General features: G+C 33.7%; 1 protein-coding gene across 1 annotated transcript; it reads left to right on the forward strand.

The window, feature by feature from the left end:
- Window positions 1-18140: 18140 nt before the first annotated feature.
- LOC149557844 (calcium-binding allergen Ole e 8-like) lies at window positions 18141-18584 on the forward strand. Its single transcript, XM_089830479.1, has one exon. It carries the CDS (start codon window positions 18141-18143, stop codon window positions 18582-18584), a length of 444 nt encoding a protein of 147 aa, XP_089686605.1.
- Window positions 18585-22216: the final 3632 nt, after the last annotated feature.

A 22216-nucleotide genomic window follows, 5' to 3' on the forward strand; every position in this document is an offset into this window, starting at 1 on the left:
CTATGAATGCTAGCACCCCATAATCCTGCCATCACATTTTACCACAGGATCACTCTTTAACATTTCCCCTCTCGGTCAAACCCTACCCTACGTTCTCGTAATCCTAATTTTTCCCCTACATTCTCATAGCCACAGCATATTGTAGGAACACACCAACCCCATTTCCCCTCCTGGTCATACCTTATCCCATTTTCGCATTGGCCTTCTCCTCAAAACCAAATCATGCCCGCAAACTCGTGTTCCTTCCACCAGGGCCGCATTATCATTGGTGAGATCACTTCCCCACAAAAATTTTTTGGTAGATTCCAAACTTCCTGCAAAATTCACAATCTTACAAAAAATGTTCTGGAGTCTTACTTTTACCCCTACCCTATAATAGTTTTTGCAAGATCGTGATCCCGCCAATCCTTATAGCGATCCTGCCAAACCTTTACCCATGGGAATGTGTTTTCTACATTTTAGGAATGCTAAAAATGTAATGACATAAATGACAAAGATAGGTTTTTCAACCCTACCAATTGGTCTAGTGTTTGTCGCACTCATACTCATCATACCACATCTACCTAATGTTATGGTCGTTCATGCATAGCCATCATATTTTCCAAATCAAAGCTCCAAATAGAAATATGTCGACATGCATATGAGAGCCAATAACCCTTTCTACCCCTCCTAACCCCTTGTATAGACCTCTAGTGGTGCCTTTCATCCCTCTCTATACCATCCCACCCCCATCAGTTCCTTCTGCCCTCTTATATTTATCATTCCTTGCATTTTTCCTACTCATTTTGCACTTCTACATCCCCATCCACCCGTCTCTTTGTTTCTACCTTTTCAATAAGTCATTGAGATTCATTTTCCCTCCCCACCACCTTCTTGAGGGGGCATCATGCAATCCAGTCTCTCTTCTTCTATTCAAAACCATGACAACCATGTTGCTTTAAAAAAAATTCTTCACATCATTTATATTCAAACTTCTTTGAATTAGTGTTGTCCCAACACTATGTCAAAGAGGGACAAAATGTAGACACCTAAATCTAATTGCACCATTACATAATCTTATTTAGTCATCTCCTAGGATATTGCTGATTAAATATTTATTATGTAATTAATTAATTTTCATGCCCTAGTTAGTTAATTTATTTAATTAACTATAGTCCAATTAATAAATCAAATGATAACCCAAAATCAATTTAACAATTAAAACCCTATTCCTCTATTAAATTAAATTAATCCTCAAATCTATTTAATTTAATCCCACATTCCCCTTTTATTAAATATATCATTAAATAAATCATCCTAATCCCCTAAAACCCTATCTCTACCCCTAAACCAACTCATTCACCCATACTAACCTCACTTAGCCACCTAACTAACACATCACATCAAAGCTAAGCCACTTACCCCCTAACCCCCTTTATAAGCTAAGTCTAATCCCCATCTTAAACATGTGCACAACTTTAAGCAAGGGTTAAGACTTGCTAACCCAATCCAAATTCAATAAGTCTCCCTTGTCCTCTTCCATCCCTATCTTAGAGAATTAATGGATCTTACATGCCATTAATGCCTCTTACATCCCTCTTACACACTCTCCCCTCCCCCCCACTTCATTACTCCCTTTGACCAACCATTTTTCCCATCCCCACACACTCATCCTCCTTGTAAAAACTGTCACTCCTTGATTAGCTATAAACAAGCATAATTCATGTGCTCCCCTTTCAAAGCATCCTAGCCCTCCCTCACCATTCTTCTATTCTTGCATCCTAACCCTCCAACTCACTACCCCTTGGCCTATAAATAAATCCCTTCCCTCTAACAATCCATATCATCTACCTATGAAAACTTATAATTCCCTACTAACCACTTCATCATACTCATTTTACACCATCACCATGCTAAAATCCATCCACACCTTCATTGTTAAGTCTTTCACCCACCTCCACACTTTATCACTCACCACTTGAAGCTTGAAGCATATCAAAGCACACATCCCTCATCATTAGACACATCAACATCATCATAGGAAACACTTGAGGAGATTACCATTTTTGGTCTACTTTCCTCCATGGTGTCTTCCTTGGTCTTATCTTAAAGTTTTGGTTGATATCTAGTTGTGAGTTTTAAGTTAATCTTTGATATTCTTAGCACAATAGGTTTTATAGCATTACAATTCTTTTATTTGAGGGAATGACACATATGTGTATGATTTTTGGTTTTCTTCTCTTGTCCCTAATGGATTGGAAGCCTTTGGTGAAGATGAAGTGGAAGTATGGTTTTCATAAAAGAAAAACGTGTGGGACACACTTTTCTTTGTGTCCTGAGAGTCTAATCTAGGGGCATCTAAGGTTCTTAAATATTTTGGCATTTTTAGACGAAGACAAGAGGTGCTCAATCATCTCTGTGGTATTTCTTGGTTGGAGGCTTGATCAAATGGGTTCGGTGGAGAAGCTTGGTGTTTAGTTGAAGTGTGATACATAGTTCAAGAAGTGTTTCTTCATCATTATTGGGTGTGGTTTTGACTAAAAATCTTGGTCATAGAAGGATCAATTCAATCGTGGAAGGCACTCAGTCACTAAAGGAACTCAAGGAAGCTTATGTTGCTCAACATACACTGTGTTTCTCAACATGTGTTTCTTTCTTAAAAATTCTTGTGGGAGATTGGTCATCGTGCTTACTCGACGATGTCTGGATGCTTGGAGATTTTACTGACACTTAGTAGTGAAGTTTTCTGAATGGGGTTATTGCAAATTAGTTTAGCTAACTTCATGCATTTAATGAGAGTAGTGTATGATTTCAACATGGTTTGATCATGGAGATATGTGTGGACTTATTTGGTTCTTGGTTATCTTTCTTTTGTCCATTTAATGGGTTTTGTAAACTAAGGTATTTTGTATAAAATTAGTTTCTAGATGATTTTATTTGCAATAGGTTGACTTGTGGTTGTGCAAGTATTTAAGGAGGGATTGGGTAGTGTCTTAGGAGAGAGTGTGTGAAGTCTAGTGTGGGGTACATTGGCCAACATAGATTCTATGAGGGAATTTGGAGTTACAAATTTGTGAGAAGAGCTAGTAGTTGTGGCTTAGGAAACAAGCAGATTGCTTGGTGGCAAATGAGCACAAGTCTAGATCTTGTTGGAGGTTTCTACCAAACTAGTGTTGTGTTAAAGATTTGGACTAGCTATGGTTTGGGTTAGATTTTGAGGGATCTTTCAAAAATATTACTTTCTTTGTATTTAATCATAAATAGGAAGACCTTATAGCCTGGAACATTGCATATAATCAATTATTTTATGAATAAAAGTTGAGTTTGGTATCAGATCTTGTATCTTGCATTTTGTTTTCACTGTGTGGTTAATTTTTGGGGGCTAGGATAGATCCTTTGGGTATTCTCCTACCTTGCACTATATCACCACTCATCTTGGTTGTGTTGGTGGGTTTTACTTTCTAACAATAGAAGCTTGGGTATTTGGCTTTCCCAAGGGATCACCACCCCTATTTCTACAAAGATGGAAACCTCAACATTATTGACTAGGTACTCTTCTTTGAATGTCTTCCTCAACAACAACATCGTGTCAATATTTGTTCCTATGAATTTGATGAGAGAGTCTATAAAATGGGATGTAATATCTATGTTTACATAGTGTTTTTCATCATTCACTAGAAAAACACAACCCAACACCATTCTAATAGCCTCAAATATGAATGGCCTACCCTCATTGCAAATTAACTAGAGTCTTTCATCAGGGAAGGGATCTAAAAAGGCCTTTTGGGCCTCCTCTGATGTAATGTTAGACAAACTAAATCTTTGTAAATAAGAGAAAAAAATTAACTTGAGAGCAGTGAGCTAAACCTCACTAATTTTCTACAAACTCAATAATGGCTTGAATAGAATTTACTCACCAGACTAGTAATAACTATGAGATTTGTGATTACTACAAATAAATTGAACAATGAGGAAGAAAAAATATCAACTACATATAAATAAGCTCAATTTCCATGGAAATTTCTTGAATCTTACCTAACCCTTTATCCTTCCACTTCAATTGAATTAAATAAAAATCTTTGGATATCTTTCCCATAAATATAGGACTATAATTTCTTCTGTAACAAAAAATAAGTGATGTGTGTGGGACAATTGGAAGCGGGAATGTTACTGATCGTGACATCTACTTAATGCGCATTACACGTGGAACTATGAGGAGTGAGATGTGTCACCATCCAAAGACTTGAAGAAGATCAAGGTTTCATTTGAGACATTTGGCCTAAATAAAATGTTAGTTGTTAATATATAATCATCTAATAGTAGACACATGCTAGGTGCACATTTCCCACTATGACATCTATGAGCAATAAGTGTTTGGAATTCACTAACATTACTTGTAGCAGTTATTAAGAAATGGTTGATCTCTAGTACATTTATAGGCAACGCATTCACCAAAGCATCATATATATTTTCCATTAAAAGGAAACAAATTGCCTCATAAATCATATATTTTTTCTATTAGAAGGGAAAATTTACCTTGTATATTATATACTTTGTCCCAAATTAATGCATACTAACCTCAATTTTATAAGATTTTACTATGGTCTAAATAAAAATTTCCAATAAAATTGAATTTTTTCATACATCAAAAAAACCATTGTCAATATAAATTAATTTTTTCCCTAGAAACAATGTTGATTTTCCACAATTTTATAATTTTTCTTAGGAAGGGGTTTCTCAAAATTGTCACTACTTCTTCTAGTCTAATGGAAAAAATCACCTCATATATATTATATACTTCCTCCTAAATTAATGCATTAATTGCCTCAATTTCATGAAATTTTACTACGATCCAAATAAAAATGCCAATAAAATTGAAATTTTTCCTACATTAAAAAAAATCCAATAGAAAATTTTTCCCAAAAATAATGTTGGATTTGTCATGATTTTATCAACTTTCTTAGGAGGGGTTTTCTCAAATTTACCCTTGCTTCTCCTAGTGTTATTCTTCTTCTATTGGTGTCATTTTGGAGAGTTTTTAGTTGTTGTTTGGTGCTTATTTTGTACGCTTTTCTTTATCATTTCAAGTTGTTTAGAGTTCTTTACTATTGTAATTACAAGGTCATGTTTTCAATTTGATGAGAGAAGAGAGAAATGAGATCTTCAAAAAGGTGGAAAAGGATCAAGTGGATAAATGAAAATATCAAATCATATATGGATTTCTTATTGTTCTATGTTTTTCTCTCTCTTCTCATTCTCTAGGGTTCCATATTTCAAATAAGTTTATATTCTTTGTGATTCTATTTTCTAGAAAGTTTTATTGTATGAGGAACATTGTATTATTTCTTTGAGAAGATCTAATGAATCAATGTTGAGTCTGCAATAGGTTTCGTGTATTATGAGTCATTTTCTTTATATATCAGAGGTAGCTCAAGGATTTCAATGAAAAATGTTTCCTTGTTTAGATCTCTCCAATGTATCATTTAGCCAATTTTCAAGTGAATAAATCAAAGATTTGTTTCATTTGGTGTCTTATTGTGAGATATTGTGCTTTGATTAAGGAATCAATTAAATGCTTGATGAAGAACACACACTGGTTGATTTGTGCATGGATTATGATAAGTAGCCTAGATTAGAATGTTGTTAAAGAGAGTTGTAAAGAAAACATTTCTTTGATCAATTTGATGTTATTCTAAACTTTTTTGTGCAAGTGACTTATCTTTCATGATCCATGTACCCAATGGAGATAAGGTATTGATCTCTGTTGTGCAAAATTTTATATGTTTTGTTGTATCAATTTCATGGTCTTATTGTAACTTTAAAATTAAAATACCATATCCACATTTGATTTTATGTTATTTTTGTTATTCTTTCCACATATCATGCTTTATGAAAATAGATGTTCAATGGGTGATTAACCTACACCTAGTTATCTTCATGTTTGATTCCCTTTTGTGAGATAATTTGTGTAATAGATTTAGATTTATGTTTGGAATTGGTTCATTTTATGAATCTAAGGTGCTCCCACCTAGATTTTGTAGAGCCTAAAGTTTAGAAGGATTGTAGACCCTTGTTAGTTGGTTCAGCCCTTCAAGGAATTTGATAATTAGATTTGGCTTTCTCCTTTGAATTTGTTGTAAAGTCTGTTGGCAACTTGTAGAGCATAAACCTGCCATTTTGGGAACCAACAAGGTTTTTTTCTTTTCCTCTTATTTATTGATGTGAATCATATTCGTTTTTCTCATTGCTTTGGATTTTTTTGTAACATTATCATGTTGCTTCGGTGGCAATATGTTATGTGGTTGTTGTTGGAAGAATGTTGTCTAGAGTTGAATCTGCAGGGACTAGATGCATAGTTATTTATGTTTTAGTTGTTGGGAAATATTGCCGAGTCCCTTTAGTCCTCTGGAGATGTGGAGGTATGGTTGGTTATGACCATGTTATTCAAAATGTGTTGTAGGAAGATAGAGTCTCTTCAGTCTGAAGTGTTGGTCACGTTGATAGGATCTTGTAGCCTATGGTGCCCTTTGTTTGCTTGGTGGACAATGGCTTCCACTTTCAATTTTTTTCTTTCTTTTTGGGTGGACTATCCCTTTTTCTTTGATGGGACAATAATTTTCTTTTTGGTGTTTTTCGAATGATTGTTGAAAGTTTTCAAGAGCTAAAATTTCATTTGTATTCTATGTTAATTGAAGCTGGTTTAGGGACTATTCCCAAAAATAATGATGGGTCTAGTGCTTTAATGTCTAAGAAGTGGTTCTAGTTGTGGGTTGTTGCTTTTTCATGACTCCAATAGATGTAGATGCTTATTTTATTGAGCCCGAGACTTGGTGCATGGAAAAGACAATTGATAATTCATTGACCACTCTCTTCTTTGGTTATTTGGTTGATAGTTGGCTTCATGATGTACTCCCCTGATGTACTCCCCTTCTAGTTGGATTACATATTTATTGCTCCTATTAAGGTTGGTCTCTCTCCTATTTAGGTGGATCTATTTTGAGGTTTTTCCTTTACCTACTAGAAGATCTTGGTCTCCTTAGTGATGTACAAGTTTAAAATGTGGGAATGTGTGGATTGTTTTCCTAGTCTTGTCCATTGCCCTTAAGATGATTTTTTTGGCTTCTTGTTATCTTATGCATCCCTTTATAGGTGGTTGGCAATGTATTATAATATTATATAGATTTAAGTAAACTTTTAATAGAGTTCGATAAAATGATTTTGTATTAATAATAATGTAAAATGTATTGTTCTTTAACTACATATTCTAGTCCACATAAAAATATATATTATATTTTGAACAACTTAATAACATTAAATTTTTATTAAATCTTATTTATTTAATCAAATATTAAAATTTTTAATTAGATTTTTTAATGAAATATTGAATAGCTTTTACTAAATGAGAAATATTAGTTTGTATAGTATTAAATAATAAACTTTATTAGAAAAAAAAGTGTATAATTTTAGATTTTTATGTTAAACATATATATAATTATAAAAATAGTAAAAACTAAAAAGGAGTCATTTTTGTGAAAAAAAAAAATTAAAATTGTTAATGTTTAGTGTCAGAAGAAGCAAAACATGAATTACTTAATATATTGACAATACTCTGATGCCATATATATTACAAGGATCTACGTACACATATATGTGTGCTTACATTCATGAATTATAATATCTATTATTGGCATCACTAAGATCATATTATTGACAGACTTCATTGTGGTTCGGCACTTATATTATCATGCCTTGTTATTGGGCAAATATTCCCTATCGTGCCTTGTGTTGTAATGAGCACTTATGATACATTTATTATTTGTTTGTTTGGATTAATTAACATGCCTCTGAAGAGGAATGTCTCTATGAGCCACGTAGAGACATGACTCTTCGGAGTCATGCCTGTCTACAATGTTTATATAGGAATTTTCTACCACAGCGAAAGTATCAATCCCACGGCAATCAAGTACCTGCAGTCAGTGACAAACATAATATATATTTCTCTTTGTTATCATTAGCATCTTATCAATTACATAGCATTTTAGTATTTTTTTTGCAAAAGGAAGAAGATAATAAAATTCATATTACTGAGATCACTGCCAAAGTAAAGCAAAGTCATTCTGCATTGTACAAATAAGATACTTTCTAAAAATATCTATTTGTAATTGTTTTATCTATCAAAGATCCACAAAACTTAACCAAAATTTAAATTAAAAAATAAACAAAAAGAAACTATTTTTACAAATACCCAATATTGAAAATTATTTTTATTGATTTTAATAAAAGTAGTATTTAGAAAAAGTAAAGGTTAAAATATTTTATTTTTCTTAATAAAAATTATTAATTTAATTTTTTTATAACATTAAGTCTTAAAAAATTGCCACTCCCTAGTTTGTTGGAATATTGTAGAAGTCAATTATAAAAAGGTGTTCCTACAAATTTTAAATATTTAAACTCATTTATTTTATGTTAAGAATTTAGAGCACCTTCTGCTCTTGTGTGGAGAAATATTTAAAACAAATAATATTTCAATCCTCCAAATAGGACATGCAAAAATGACCCTTACACTGTGGAAAGTGCTCAATATTAATCATTAATAAATTCATGCACTTTGTGAGTTGTCTATGGGTAATTTGGTACTTTCCTAAAATTTAGTGGGCAAAATTGAATTTGCATGTTTTATCAAATCCATTGATTAATAGTTTGAATAAATGTTAATTTTTATTGTGAAAGATAAAATAGAAAAGTCATAGTTTTAAAATTGAAGGTACGGCTCTTTGTTTAAGCTTTCATTCTATGTCTTCCACTTGTCAAACCATATTTATTGCATGAGTTTTTAGGCTAGTTTATAATGGCTCCAACTAGTGGTGACCCAATTGTTGATACTGGTATTCGTGCTACTACTTCAAAAAGCTATGGGCCCTCCATTGAACAAACATCCTCGCAAGTTCATCCTGAAGATTTTTCACGAGATAATCCTAATATTATCCTTCCTTTGCAAGAATTTTATACTGCTTGTGATTGGTTAGAACAACATACCTTAATAGGCTATTTTGTGGGTAGGACTCCTCCTAAAGATATGCTCCAAGAATGGGTTAACAAGAGTTGGACTCCTCATGGAGTCTGCCTTGACACTGTACAATGCCTTACCAAAGGTTTTTTCTATTTCACTTTACTAACTCGTGGCAAGAAGACACAGTGTTTAATAATGGTCCTTGGTCTGTGCATTCTTCTCTACTTGTTTTTTAAAGATAGTCGAGAGATTTCACCATCTTTGATGATAAAAATATTAGGGTTCCTGTGTGGGTAGAGTTCTCGGGTTTACCCTTACCATGTTGGCCTTTTATTGAGTCCATTGCCAATACTCTTGGCAAAGTTATTACAAAGGAACATGAAAAAAATTTCAGTGCTCATCCTCAAAAATGTGTTTGCGTTGAGGTTGATCTTTCCAAGGATCTTCAGTACTTTGTGGAAATATAGATTGGTTCCCAAACCTTCTCCTAGAAGGTGCTTTATTTGAACCTACCCAACACCTGCTATAGGTTTCAGTCAGCAGAACACAAGATTAGGGACTTCCCTTTGGCTATGCCCAGGGTTAAACCCTTACCTAAAGAGGCTCCTGCCAAACTTGCAGAAGGGAAAATAGAAGAATAGACTACTATTGGGTGCAAGGACGAGGCTCCCTCGGCTCCTAAATAGTCATATGTAGGTGTCATTTTTTGGTTCCTCCTATCTCAACAAGAGCACAAACCCTAGCCAGTGTAGGGACATAAGAAGTTTTTTTGGAACCAAACCCTAGTGTTTCACAGGTTTCAAACCCTAGTTCACATGGGATTAAGACGGCTGATAGGGCCAACACCTCTGTTGTGATTCACACCCCTCTTGCTACTTCTTCCATAGCAATTAAGAATGTGAGACATTCTTGCAATCCTCCCAGACGTGCTAAGAAACCAAAGGTGAAATGTCAGGCCATCAGTCTAGAGAAACTTGCTTCTGGCTTTAACCCAATTTCAACTTCCTTGCAGAATAGCTACTCATCTCTTGAGGATGAGGAAGATATGAAAGAATTTTCATGAATTTTTTATCATAGAATGTTTGAAGATTTATAGATCTCTTCAAAAAGTACTATGTCATGGATACCCATCATAGACTTGGAAATTCAGATTTTCTCTATATGCAAGAAGTTAAGATCTTTGGTTTCATGCTTTCTTTTGTGTGTCGCGTCATTTGGCCAAATCGCATTATGTTTTTCTCTCAACACGATTCTAGTAGGGGTGGTGTAGTTACTCTCTTGTCACCTCATCTTCATTCTACTATTATTTCACACATTTCTGACCCCATACATAGAATCATTTGGCTTTTGTTTTCCATTAACAATCATTCTTTTAGAGTTGTTAATGTTTATGCTCCCAATGATGCTGTGGAAAGATCTCAATTGTGGGGTTGGATGGTTGACAACTTGCCTCCAACTACTTGGGTTATTTGTGATGACTTCAATATGGTTGAGTTGGCCTCTAACAAAGATGGCATTTTTCCTTTTTGCTAGACAACTAGGGAAAGGGAAGCTTGGTACTACATGCGCAATAAATTGGGCCTTTTTGATCCCAATACTAACTGCCACCAACATAATCAGATTTGGCACACTTGGTCCAACTCTCAAGCTAGCTCTGATCGCATATTAAAGTGTATCAATTGTGCCATGATTACTGCACAATCTTTTTTCTTCTTTTCACAGGATCGAGATTTACCTATCACTCCCTTAACAGATGTGATGTATCTGACCACTATCCCATTTTTTATGCTATTTCATGGCACACAGTTGTCCAAAGACTTGTCAAATCTCAATTTTTCCTCAACACGTCAGTGTTCATGCATGCCTCCACTATTGCTCATATCCTACATGTTTGGAATTTGGAGCCATGTTCGCATTCCAAGACAAGGTTTATTTAGAGGTGGAATGATGTCATTACCATAACCACTCACTTTTTGTGCATCTATGGGGGACAGTTGGTAGTTTTCAGAAGGCGATCTTATGAATCCACTACCACTACTCTCAAAAAATATTTTGAGGCTGTCACCCTTAACCCTTTTGATGTTGATTTGAAAATTCAACTTGCCAAATTTTGTCATGACAAATAGGTTGCAAATAATTATGTTTCTTGAGGGGCTCAAATCAAAGCTTGCCTCCACGGGTTGGAGGTTGGCGATAAAGTTTCAAAAGAGTTCTTTCAGAATCTTCAAGCACATTATACCAATTTTGGGATTAAAACAATCAAACAAGGTACTTTTGTCCTCTCCAGTCTCACTGACATCCTGCAAGCATTTGTTCATCACCATGAGAACATGTTTTCTTTCCAGGAAAATTTGGTTGCTCAGGAGGAAGCTCTTAGAAAGTGTATTTTTGTTAGTCCAAACCACCTAGTAGTTGAGCAATCTGCTTTCTATAAGAAACTTCTTACCCTCTCAGACCTTAAAGAGGCAATTTTCTCCATGGAAGATGATAAATCCCCCGAGTGTGATGGGTTTCCTTGTGAATTTTGCAAACACCTCTAGGATTATATTGGTCTCGATCTACACAAAGTTTATCTTGAAGCCTATCATCTAAGAGCCTAGGAGCTATTATCAACAAAGGAAACATTAAATTCATACCTAAAGCTAGAGATCTTGAGGATATTTGCAATTGGCAGCCCATTACCCTTCTTAATGTGTCATAAGATTATTGCTAAGGCAATTTCTCTCAAAATTTTCCATCTCCTTCCTTCAATTGTGCAGCACGAATAAACTGGCTTTATCAAGTCCAGATATATTCTTGACAACATCATTGTTGTCTAGGAAGGTATGGAGTGGGCTCACAAGTCCAAGTAGTCGGCTGTCTTTCTGAAAATTGATTTTGCTAAAGCTTATGACCGGATTGAATGGCCTTTCATTTTGGCTTTGCACCAAGGTCTTGGTTTTGGTCCCAATTTCCTACAATCCATGGAAATGCTCTTTGGAGATGCTAATTCTTGCATTACCATCAATAACTCCCAATCTGACAACTTTGGGCTTTTCCATTCCATCAAGGTTGCCCTCTAGCTCTAGCGCTTTATGTTCTTGCTACTAAAGGGTTTGGCTACTTGCTAGCTGACTCTGTTTCCTCAGGTTTGGTTCATGGAATCTATTTACAGAATCCTCTTCCCAGTTGGTCAATGGCCATTTTGCAGCTGATTCCTTTCTCACTCTTTTGGAGGATGAAGAAAACATCTATAATGCCTTGAATTTCCTTGAAACTTTTTGTCAAGCCTCTAGCTCTACTATTCAATAGCATAAAATTCTCTATTATCGCCAATCTTTTTTGCTAGCTCCTCCTTGGCTTAACCAGTTTGAATGGAAATGGGTCACTCATGGGGAGATTTTCCACTTTTTAGGCATTCCTTTTGTCTTTCAAGCATCGCCAGTGGATTTGTGGAACATTGTGCTTACCAAGATTACTAAGAAGGTCAATTATTGGCTTACAAAACTACTTTCTCTTATGGGAAAATTCTAGATTTTTTCTAAAGTTCTTGCTGCTATGCATGTCTATTATTCTACTTGTTGGGCTCCTTCAAAAGTCTCTTATCAGAAATTAGAGAGCTTGCTTTGTGATTTTTTTTAGGCTTTTGGTTCTAATCATCGTGGCTTTCATAGAGTTACTTGGGACTTTTTTTTTCTCTCCAAAGAGTTTGGAGGTCTTGACCTTCTCTCCACTCTGAAGCAAGGTGTAAAGAACCAGTTCTAGGCTATCTATGCTACATCATCATTAATTGGAAATTGCGAAAAAGAAACAATAACATTAGAGTGGAAAAAGTCAAACTATTCATTAACAAAAGAATAAGAATACATCATCAATTTCTCTCACATACATCCATGTTATGACATACATCATTACAAATTTTTTGATCCAACTTACATCATTTCAACAATTACATATAATTTATAATTTGTTGATCAACATATAGCATTTACATGTATTTACAATTTGAGCATCAACTTTCCAGTTGTTCATAGCATGAGTTACAATGACGTAAATAAGTACATCTCAAATGATGAACAAGACAATCAAACTGAGATGACTTTTCTAATGTGTTCTTTAGTGAATCCTATCTCCAAAGCTATAGGATGTCTCCCACCTACTTCTTGAGACGAAAGTGTGGCCCAGGCACTTTAACCTCGCCAACCACAGAGTGAAGTACTCCCTTGGGATTCTTCCTAACATGAAGAATTCCTGGACCCTAGCATGAGAAGCCTAGCTTCCCAGAACAGGATGGATCGGATGTATCTGGTGCAACCATGTAACATTTCTACATTGCAACCATATGCCTAGTAGTCTAAACACAAAATGTGGCTAGGAAATAAAAATAAACTACACATCTACACATATGTAGTAAATACCAAATAAGAATAACCATGAACACATATGCAAAATTTGGAAACAAAAATTGGCTTGGCAAAGCACTTTTAAAATCCAAAATTACCTGTAGAAGAAATAAAAACATGTAACCATTCTACAGAACTGGCAGATAGAGAAACTAAACTTGAAGATATCCATCTATTTGTCCCAATAATCGCTACATTACACCCAAAACATGGAGGAGTTGTTGATTCTCAACAAGAGGTTGATTAAAAGATATTTCATGACTAAGATTTTCTTTTACATGAACATATATCCACTCGAACTAACCCAACAGTGCTGATGGACAGCTTATACAACTATTATCAATTCACAACATTTTTGAAAACATGCTAATAATAATAGCCTCTAACAATTTTTAAAGATTTGTTTAAATACTAAAATGAAGAGAGGTACTATAGCATGTAGTCTTTTCTATATACACTGGATCTACTCTAATAACAAGTCATTCAGAAGATTGGAGTTAACTTGGAAAGTTTCAGTTACTATTATAGTAAAGTAAAAAGGCTTTCCCCAAGAAAATAAGGAGTACACAACCTACAGCTAATAGTTGTTGAATAATCTTCTAATCAATGTACAATATGTGTTTAAAGTAAAACACTTTCACAAGAAAGAGCAATGCATTTTAAAGATTAGGAAATGTACTTAAACTTAGCATCCAATTGTTTCATGGTCTAATATTCATATGGTCATCAAATCAAGTTTGATGTCTTAAACGAATAAAGATGAAGTAAAAAGGATTATGTATTGATATAAGGCAGGGGTTCTGTACCATTTGTGCTTAAATCCCTAAAATGTTTATGTTTTCATATAGACAACCCAACTATACCTAATGGTCTTGTTTCAGTTTTAGACAAGAAGATCATCGTAAATCATTTAGGGTTCAAATTACTCTAATAGCATCGCTGAATCTCCCTTGGAATTTTAACATAAACCCTTATCAATGTCATTTTAACTTAGAACAGAGACCCTTTTAATGCTTATAAATCCAGAATACGTTTTATATATCCTACAGTTAAGGGTAAGAGGTGGGGTCTTCATAGGTAATGGAAAAACCTTATTTTTGTTTGTTGAGGAAGCAACGTTTTAAAGAATGGAAATAATAGCCACAGCAATACATTTAAAAATAACAATTGTGATATTACAATCAACCATAACATTCATTAAAAGCAATAACATTCATTTAAAGCAATAACATTCGTTTACAAGTAACAACCATGTCCTTTTAAGCAATAACAGTCTCAGCACTTCATTTAAAGAAACATCAATAATGGGGATAGCTAAAATGTTTAAATGCAACACTAATAACAGCGATAGCATTAATGTTTAAAGTGACATCAAGAACAGGAATATCGTTCCAAGATAACACATGGCATTTTTAATACCATTTACCCCTGCCCAAACCTAAGCAAAGTTGTGATTTTCCTAATATTTTCAGTACAGTTGTTATATTTCATTTCAATATCCACTGGTTCCAACATGGCTTAGAAAACAGAGCATACAATTTATATAAATTTCACTCACTAAGCAATTCATTTCCAAGATATTTACACACAATGCAAAACGTAGACAGAGGAAACGTATGAACAAGAAGGAACCTGAGATTTGAAGACTCCTATTGTTGCGTCTACTCCAACAGCCCTTCTTCCTTGAGTGTTGCCCCTAAAATCTTACTATGATCCCAAATTGCTATTGATGTTTTTCCTTCTTCTTGTTGTAACTATTTTAATCTACTCAGTTGTGTGTTCCCTATTTCCCCCAAAACCCTATTTTAAAACAGCTCTTCCCAAATGAAGCGTGTAACTGACCTAACTTCCACACTCAGCTCTAAACAATGGAAATATCTCGTGTGTTTTCATGATGCCTTCAAGGATAATACATATCCTATTTTATTTTGCCAAAATGTTTTCTTAAAAGGACACCCTTTTAAACAATTTGCTCCAATAACATATATAATTCGAGTTGTTTAAGAAATAATAATAAGGAATGCTCTTATAAGGTCCTGTATTCATTATCCATAATTAGGGATTTTCTAATATATACAAAATTAATCATAAAAGAAAACTCTTATGTCAACAAGTTAATATATTTCCTTTCTATTTGCAAATTACAAAATATCATATTTAAATCAAATGTTATCTTTGAATTCATTCCAATATTTCAAGGTTAACATTAGTAATGCAGCGTAAAAATAAACAAACATATGAATCCTAAGTGATGTGTGTGTGGTCGCACGGTCATTTGACACATCCCCTTCCATGAGGCTAGCCTTCTCTACCTCAACCACATTTCCATCGTAATGGTCCTTGCAACCACTCAGACACTCGAAACCATAACAAAGAGTCAATATCAGTCGAAATCAATGCATCACAACTTAATTACATCATCATTAAATAGTAATCATTAACTAAATCATTGATATAAACATGGCATGTAAACATATATCAATGACATCATCATCAAAAAGAAATATCACATGCACATCCATAGAAAACTAAATCATCTCAATTTTTTTATCTGATAAACTTAAACCCATTTGGCCAAGTCAACATGGCCACATAAGCAAGAAAAGAAAAGGTTCTAGGGCAAGACGTGACACAAGGCCTTGCTCTATGTGCCAAATGGATTATTCATACAATCACTAGAGATGAAGCTTGGAAGATTCTGGTTCGACATTGTATTTCCTCTAGGTTTCCTGTTAACAAACCTGCATGGAAGGGTATTGGCTTTCAAACCCTTCTCATCATGCAAGATCTTGTGCACATGCAGGTCTCTTTTGTTATCAAGAGAAAATGGAAAGCTTGGGAAGCTATTAACCCTTGGTTTCACTAGTCTAATGATGAGTTCCGTGATGGGATTTCTTTGAACTAGCAAAACATTTGGTGGTCTCCCCTGTTTGCCATCCAGGGTATTCCCCTAGCCAAGACTGAAGCTAGTGCTCTATGTTTTTTCAAACAAGGCATCAATACTCCTAAATATCTTTTCTCTGGGGTCTCCATGAGTCTCAGATCTTGGGAAGATATGCAAGTCCAATTTCATCTTGCTCATTTAAATCGACAAACTTTTGACTTATTGCTTTCTGCAATTCCAAGTCACTTAATTCATAAAGTGGGTATCTGGTCTGTTTGACCTTAGTGGGCTAATTGGAAGTAGTATCCTGCCACTCCTTTTAACAGTTACAAACCATGGTTGGGTTATAGATGGCTTTCTCCCCATTTGGCGATGGTGGATACGCTCAATCAAAGATGGCATTTGCAATCTTCCCTTTCTCAATGGAGAAAACGCTTTGACACTATTTGGAGTGTCATTACAGAGCCCAAGATTGCTCATTTTTCTTGGTGCCTAGCTTTTCAAGGTCTTCCCCTTGGGCTACGACTTAAGCATATTGGGGTTTTGAATCCTAGGTGTCTATTTTGTGGCCAACCAGAGTTTTTCTTGCATATTTTCTGGTTTTGTAGATGTGCTCAAAATTATTGGCACTAGATTCATGTTTTTTTTAAGTCGCTTTGACTTGAACCCTTTTCTTGGCACATGGTTATTTTGGGGGGATTCCCCCAGGATCTCTAGAAAATTTACCCAAATTCGACATACCTTTAGGATGGAGATTTTGTTCACTCTGTGGAAAGATAGAAATGTTGTTCTTTTCGCTCACAGTTTTCTTGATATAAATATTGTTATGTACACTAAGGCATGCATTTGTAATAATGTAATGATGCAGATTCAAGTTCAAGCAAACAAGGTGGCTTTGGAGGTGGCCCACCATCAAGAGCTTCTTAATCACTGGGGCAATGCCCCTTGTACTATTGCCAAGGTACCCCCAGATGCCTCGGTTGATACCTCAACACCCAGAGGCCAACGTCAGAAATGCACTTCTTCAGGTCACCACTCGCACATGCTGCATTCTTAGGCTTCCTGCCACCACTTTCCTAGTCCTCAGTGGGTGGTTTCTAGAAAATTGCATTTTTGCCTGGAATTGACCATCTCTCCTCTGCAACTTGATACAAAGGATGCTAACCAGGCCCCTGATGATGCTGCTGACGGCTAGACTGTTCCCAGCCCGCCTGCCAATCTCAAGGATGACTAGGGATTTCATGATCGAGATGAACCACCCCCCTCAACTGGCATTGCTTTAGCTAGCTGAAAGGTTGCTTCTTATATGTTTTTTATGAATAGTTTTTTATTCTAGCTTCAACCGTGTGAACTCTTGCGGGGTGATCTAGTATCCCCCAGCCCCTTTTTGTAAATTGTAATCTAAGTATATTTTTATTAAGAGAAAAGAACTACTCATCAAAAATAATAATAATAATAATAACATATTTTTTCCAAAAGATTTTAATTATGTGCATTGATTATAAATTAGAATGTAATAGATACAACCTTTGACAGCAATTAACAACGACTTCAATAGAAATTATATTTCATTTCACCAAAAGAAGTAAACTTTGTAATTTAAAGTTTCTTCAAATTATTCTTTTTTTATTCTTTCCATCTGCCCTAGTTTTATTATAAATAAAAGACACCTGCCACACGCTTTGCGCAAAGCAGCATATTTAAAAAAGGGAAAACTAAAATCTCAAGGATAGAATATTAATATTAAAATAATAATAATACCGTAACATTACGAAGCCCCCGTTTAGTTACAACCATCCCCACCGGCAACTGTTTCTTTCCCCTTCTCTGATATAATTAAACCCGCGTTTCCTCTTCTCTTTCCTATTTCCTGATCTGGATCAATATGGGCTCTGCAGAGGCAAATCAAGATGAACGTTTTCTTGAAACGATCTTCAGAAAATTCGACAAAAATGGCGACGGAAAATTATGCAGAGACGAGATGAATTTGCTGATGAAAACATTGGGCGTGAAATTGACGAAAGCGGAATTCGATTTCCTGATGGATTGCACAGATAATGACAGAGACGGATGCCTGGAATTTGCAGAGTTTCTTAACATGTACAGAATTTTCCTGTCATTTCAAGCGAGTGGATTCAACGATGTGAGTTTAAGAGATGCATTCGATTTGTTCGATAAGAATGAGGATGGATTGATTTCCCCGTCAGATGTTCAGAAGCTTTTGCTCAATTTAGGTTTGATTGAAGAAAATACAGATTTTAAAAAATTCACTGAAAAAGTGGATTTTGAGAAGTTTAAGAAGATTGTTACAGATGGATCATCAAATTGATCACTTTACACTGCTGGTTTTCATGGCCATGGAATCCACAGATCGTGTCTGCTGTTTTGAAATTCTCTAAACAGAAAAATAGATGCTTTGAGAGAGTTCTATGAATGTTTTTTTTACAGAGGAAATATTTTTTCGGTAAGTGGGAATCTTGTAGTTTGTTGTCTGTTTTAAGATTTCAATGCTTTCACTTATGCCAATATATTTGGTGACCATTCAAACTTTTGCTTTGAATGGGCATTGCTTTGACCCTAAGTTGTTATGGTGCATGCCTTTTAGGGATGCTTCTCTTTTGTTTTCTTTATCAGATTTGAAAGTTTGATATCTTAGTATTAAATATTAATGATAAAAAAAATCACTTTGTTTATTGTAGATTAGGTCCTCAAATATAGAGAGATATAGACAGAGATGGTTTCATGAGTTATAATTATAATTGAATGTTTGAATAAATTGGATTATTATTATTTTTAATCAGGGAAGATTTGAATGAAGGTTCATTTAGGTGTTTATTATATGGACTTTATTATTGGAGTATACATTTATTTTTGTATAGAATAATGTATGGTTCAATTGTGGTACACCTAAGTCTATTAATATTATTTAGATATAATTTTATTAAATGTAAATAAATAAAATTCAAATGTTGATATAAATGAAAGGAACACATAATAATTTATATATTATAACTATATCATTTATAAAATAAAATTTTCAATTAAAGTATAATAAGTTGTTGAATTTAAAAATATATATTTATGTGTATATATGTGATGAAGGTACACTCCGATACCACTGACAAAGGGCCACACCACCCTACCAACTTATAACCAAGAATGCAACAATATGAAGACAATTTTATTATACTTGAAAATCCAATAGCAATTACAATAATATTTCTACAAGATCTCTCAAGATCCAATCCAAACCCAAGCTAGTCCAGATCCACAGTCTGGTAGAAACCTCGGAGATCTCAACTTGTGCTCGCAAGCCACCAAGCAACCTCTTTGTTTCTAAACCGCAACCACTAGCTCTTCTCCAACTTTATCCAAGATCCAAGTGTAAACTGCCTCACATTCGGCGCTCTATCTACACACTCACAAGTCCATCACAATCCTGTTGTAAACTGCCTCACATTCGGCACTCTGTCTACAGACTCAGAAAAACTCACTCTTCACTTCCTCCTCTTTCACACCTTGAAACTTTCCAAGCTTTCCAAGCTTCACCTTCCACAACTTTCATCTTTCCAAGCTTTCCATCCAAAGCTTCTACTTCCCGAGTTTCTCCTTCTCAAGCTTCTACTCCTCAAGCTTCTCCTTGAGCTTCCACTTCTCAAGCTACTCCTTGAGCTTCTACTCCTCGAGCTTCTCCTTGAGCTTGATTAGAAATGCTCATATGCCTTGCTTAAATAGGCACTTACCACCCCATGCATAACTTATCCACAACCTTCTAGAATTCCTCCACAACCTTCTACAACTTCCATAACCTTCTACAATATCCACAACTTTCTACAATATTCATAACTTTCTAGAATTCTTCCCACACACCTCGATAAATGGAATGACAACCATTTATTTTATTTTTTTTTCTATTATGCCACCTATGCACCTCGAAAATAGAAATCCTCTTTTTCTTTCTTTTCTCCTTTTTCCCCCTTTTTTATTTTTTTATTATTTCTCCTTTAGTTTTCGTCACTTTCTCTCTCTTCCACAATTTTTATTTTTTTTTAAAATAATTTTCTCATGCAAGATGCTCCTGCATCAATATGTATGTATGTATGTGCACACACATAGAGTATGTTATAGTGTGAGCACGTTAAATACCCTGTATTTAATAGTTTTGTGTTAATAAATGTTTTGTTTAAGTTGCATATAACTTATGATTTCATTAAATTATGATATTGTACTAACAACAAATGATATTTTTTAATTTAACTTGAGGAATTTTTACATTAACTTTTGGTTGATTTTTTGAAAAATAATTGTCAAGATACTTTTCACTAGATATGTTATTTTGATGAGTTGGATGATGAGTCACACTTCTAAACAGTTGTCCTAGATAAATAAATATTCACTTCAAATTTTCAAAAACATAGAGGTCCTATATTATATCATCTAATGGCTACATGTTGACCAAATTAACCATGTAACTACTAGTCATTCTCTGTCATTACATGATGACCAAATTAACCATGTAACTATTAGTCGTTCTCTTTTAAGTTACATGATGACCAAATTAACCATGTAACTATTAGTCATTCTCTTTTAAGTAAATTTATAAGAATCGGTGTCTTATTATTTTTTTGTATAATTCTCTAGGTGTCAAATTCTTCTTTTAAGATTTGAAAATACTTTTATGTCTAAATTCAAATATTTAAACTTATACGTAAATATATGATATTAGACGTAATAAAAATTAGTTCAAATTTAAAAATAATAATTAAGTATTGAAGAGATTATATAAGACATATTAAGAATACGTGTTTTGCACATCATTGAGTAGTTTCTATTTAAAAGCATAAGGATTAAGCTTATTACATCATTGTGTGGTGAGTTTAAAGCATGGCCAAGGCGTTTGATCAAATTAAAATGACTCGTATTTCTTGTTGAGGGCTCTATGATTGAATGTTACCATTTTATTCATGTATTATTAAGGGTTCTTCAAAGCTATATATATATGGTTTGGTATTATATGACACTTTAGGTTTCTTCTATATTATTATTTTTCAACAATATTTTAGAAAATCAATTTTAAAATGTGCATATTCTAATATATAAATTAAATTGAAAGGAGAATATAATTAGTTTAATTATGTTAAACTATTTAATCTATAAAATAGAATAAAGATGTTAGGAATGTGACAAGAAAGATATTGTTTTCGAACATGATTTATTCTTATTAAGAAAGGAAAAAAAAATCTTTATTTTAGTTTTATTTAATAATTAAAATGCAAAATTAATATAAAAGAAATTTGTGAATTTTAATCTAGAATTTATAAGTGTAAAAAAGAAAAATACTAGAGTCAAATTGAAAACTAATTTGTTCTTATTTCTTTGTAAAAATTATTCATTTAATATTTAATTTATAGATAATGCTAGTAAGTGAGGGATTTTCTATTTCTTTTTATTTTTTGAATGAAAAACAAGAATTTCCTAGAACAATAATAATTACTTTTACATTCTTTAATATATTTAGAATTTAAAGATTTATTGAAGTATTTCTAATGACATTATTTCCAACTAAAACATATAAAATAAACTCTTATTCCAAAGTGTGGGAAAGTATTATATTAATTATGTAGCTTTAAATTAAATGGAAGTTATTCCTACAAAATGATCTTATGGGGCATCACATGTTTACCACATGAAACTCTTGCAAATGAAGCTTGAGTCTTTAGTATTAATGTTGTATTTGTAAGTACTTATTTTAAGATTATTATTTGTTTACATGTATGTTGTTTAATATTATATTATAAGATTATTATTTGTTTACATGTACGTATTTTTTATTATTATTTTATTAACTAAGATTATGAGTTAAAAATTATTATTATACAAACAAGCATATATAGCTTAGTCACTATATCAATTAATTAGTATAATGTTTCACTTCTATACCTACAATTAATTTCTAAACTA

This window comes from Cupressus sempervirens, chromosome 5, assembly GCF_028749045.1.
Source record: "Cupressus sempervirens isolate cs-2001-9-10 chromosome 5, ASM2874904v1, whole genome shotgun sequence".
In the NCBI taxonomy this organism is placed as follows: Eukaryota; Viridiplantae; Streptophyta; class Pinopsida; order Cupressales; family Cupressaceae; genus Cupressus; species Cupressus sempervirens.

Excerpts from the sequence above, each read along its gene's own strand:
- LOC149557844 (XM_089830479.1), top strand. The coding sequence starts at position 18,141 with ATGGGCTCTGCAGAGGCAAATCAAGATGAACGTTTTCTTGAAACGATC.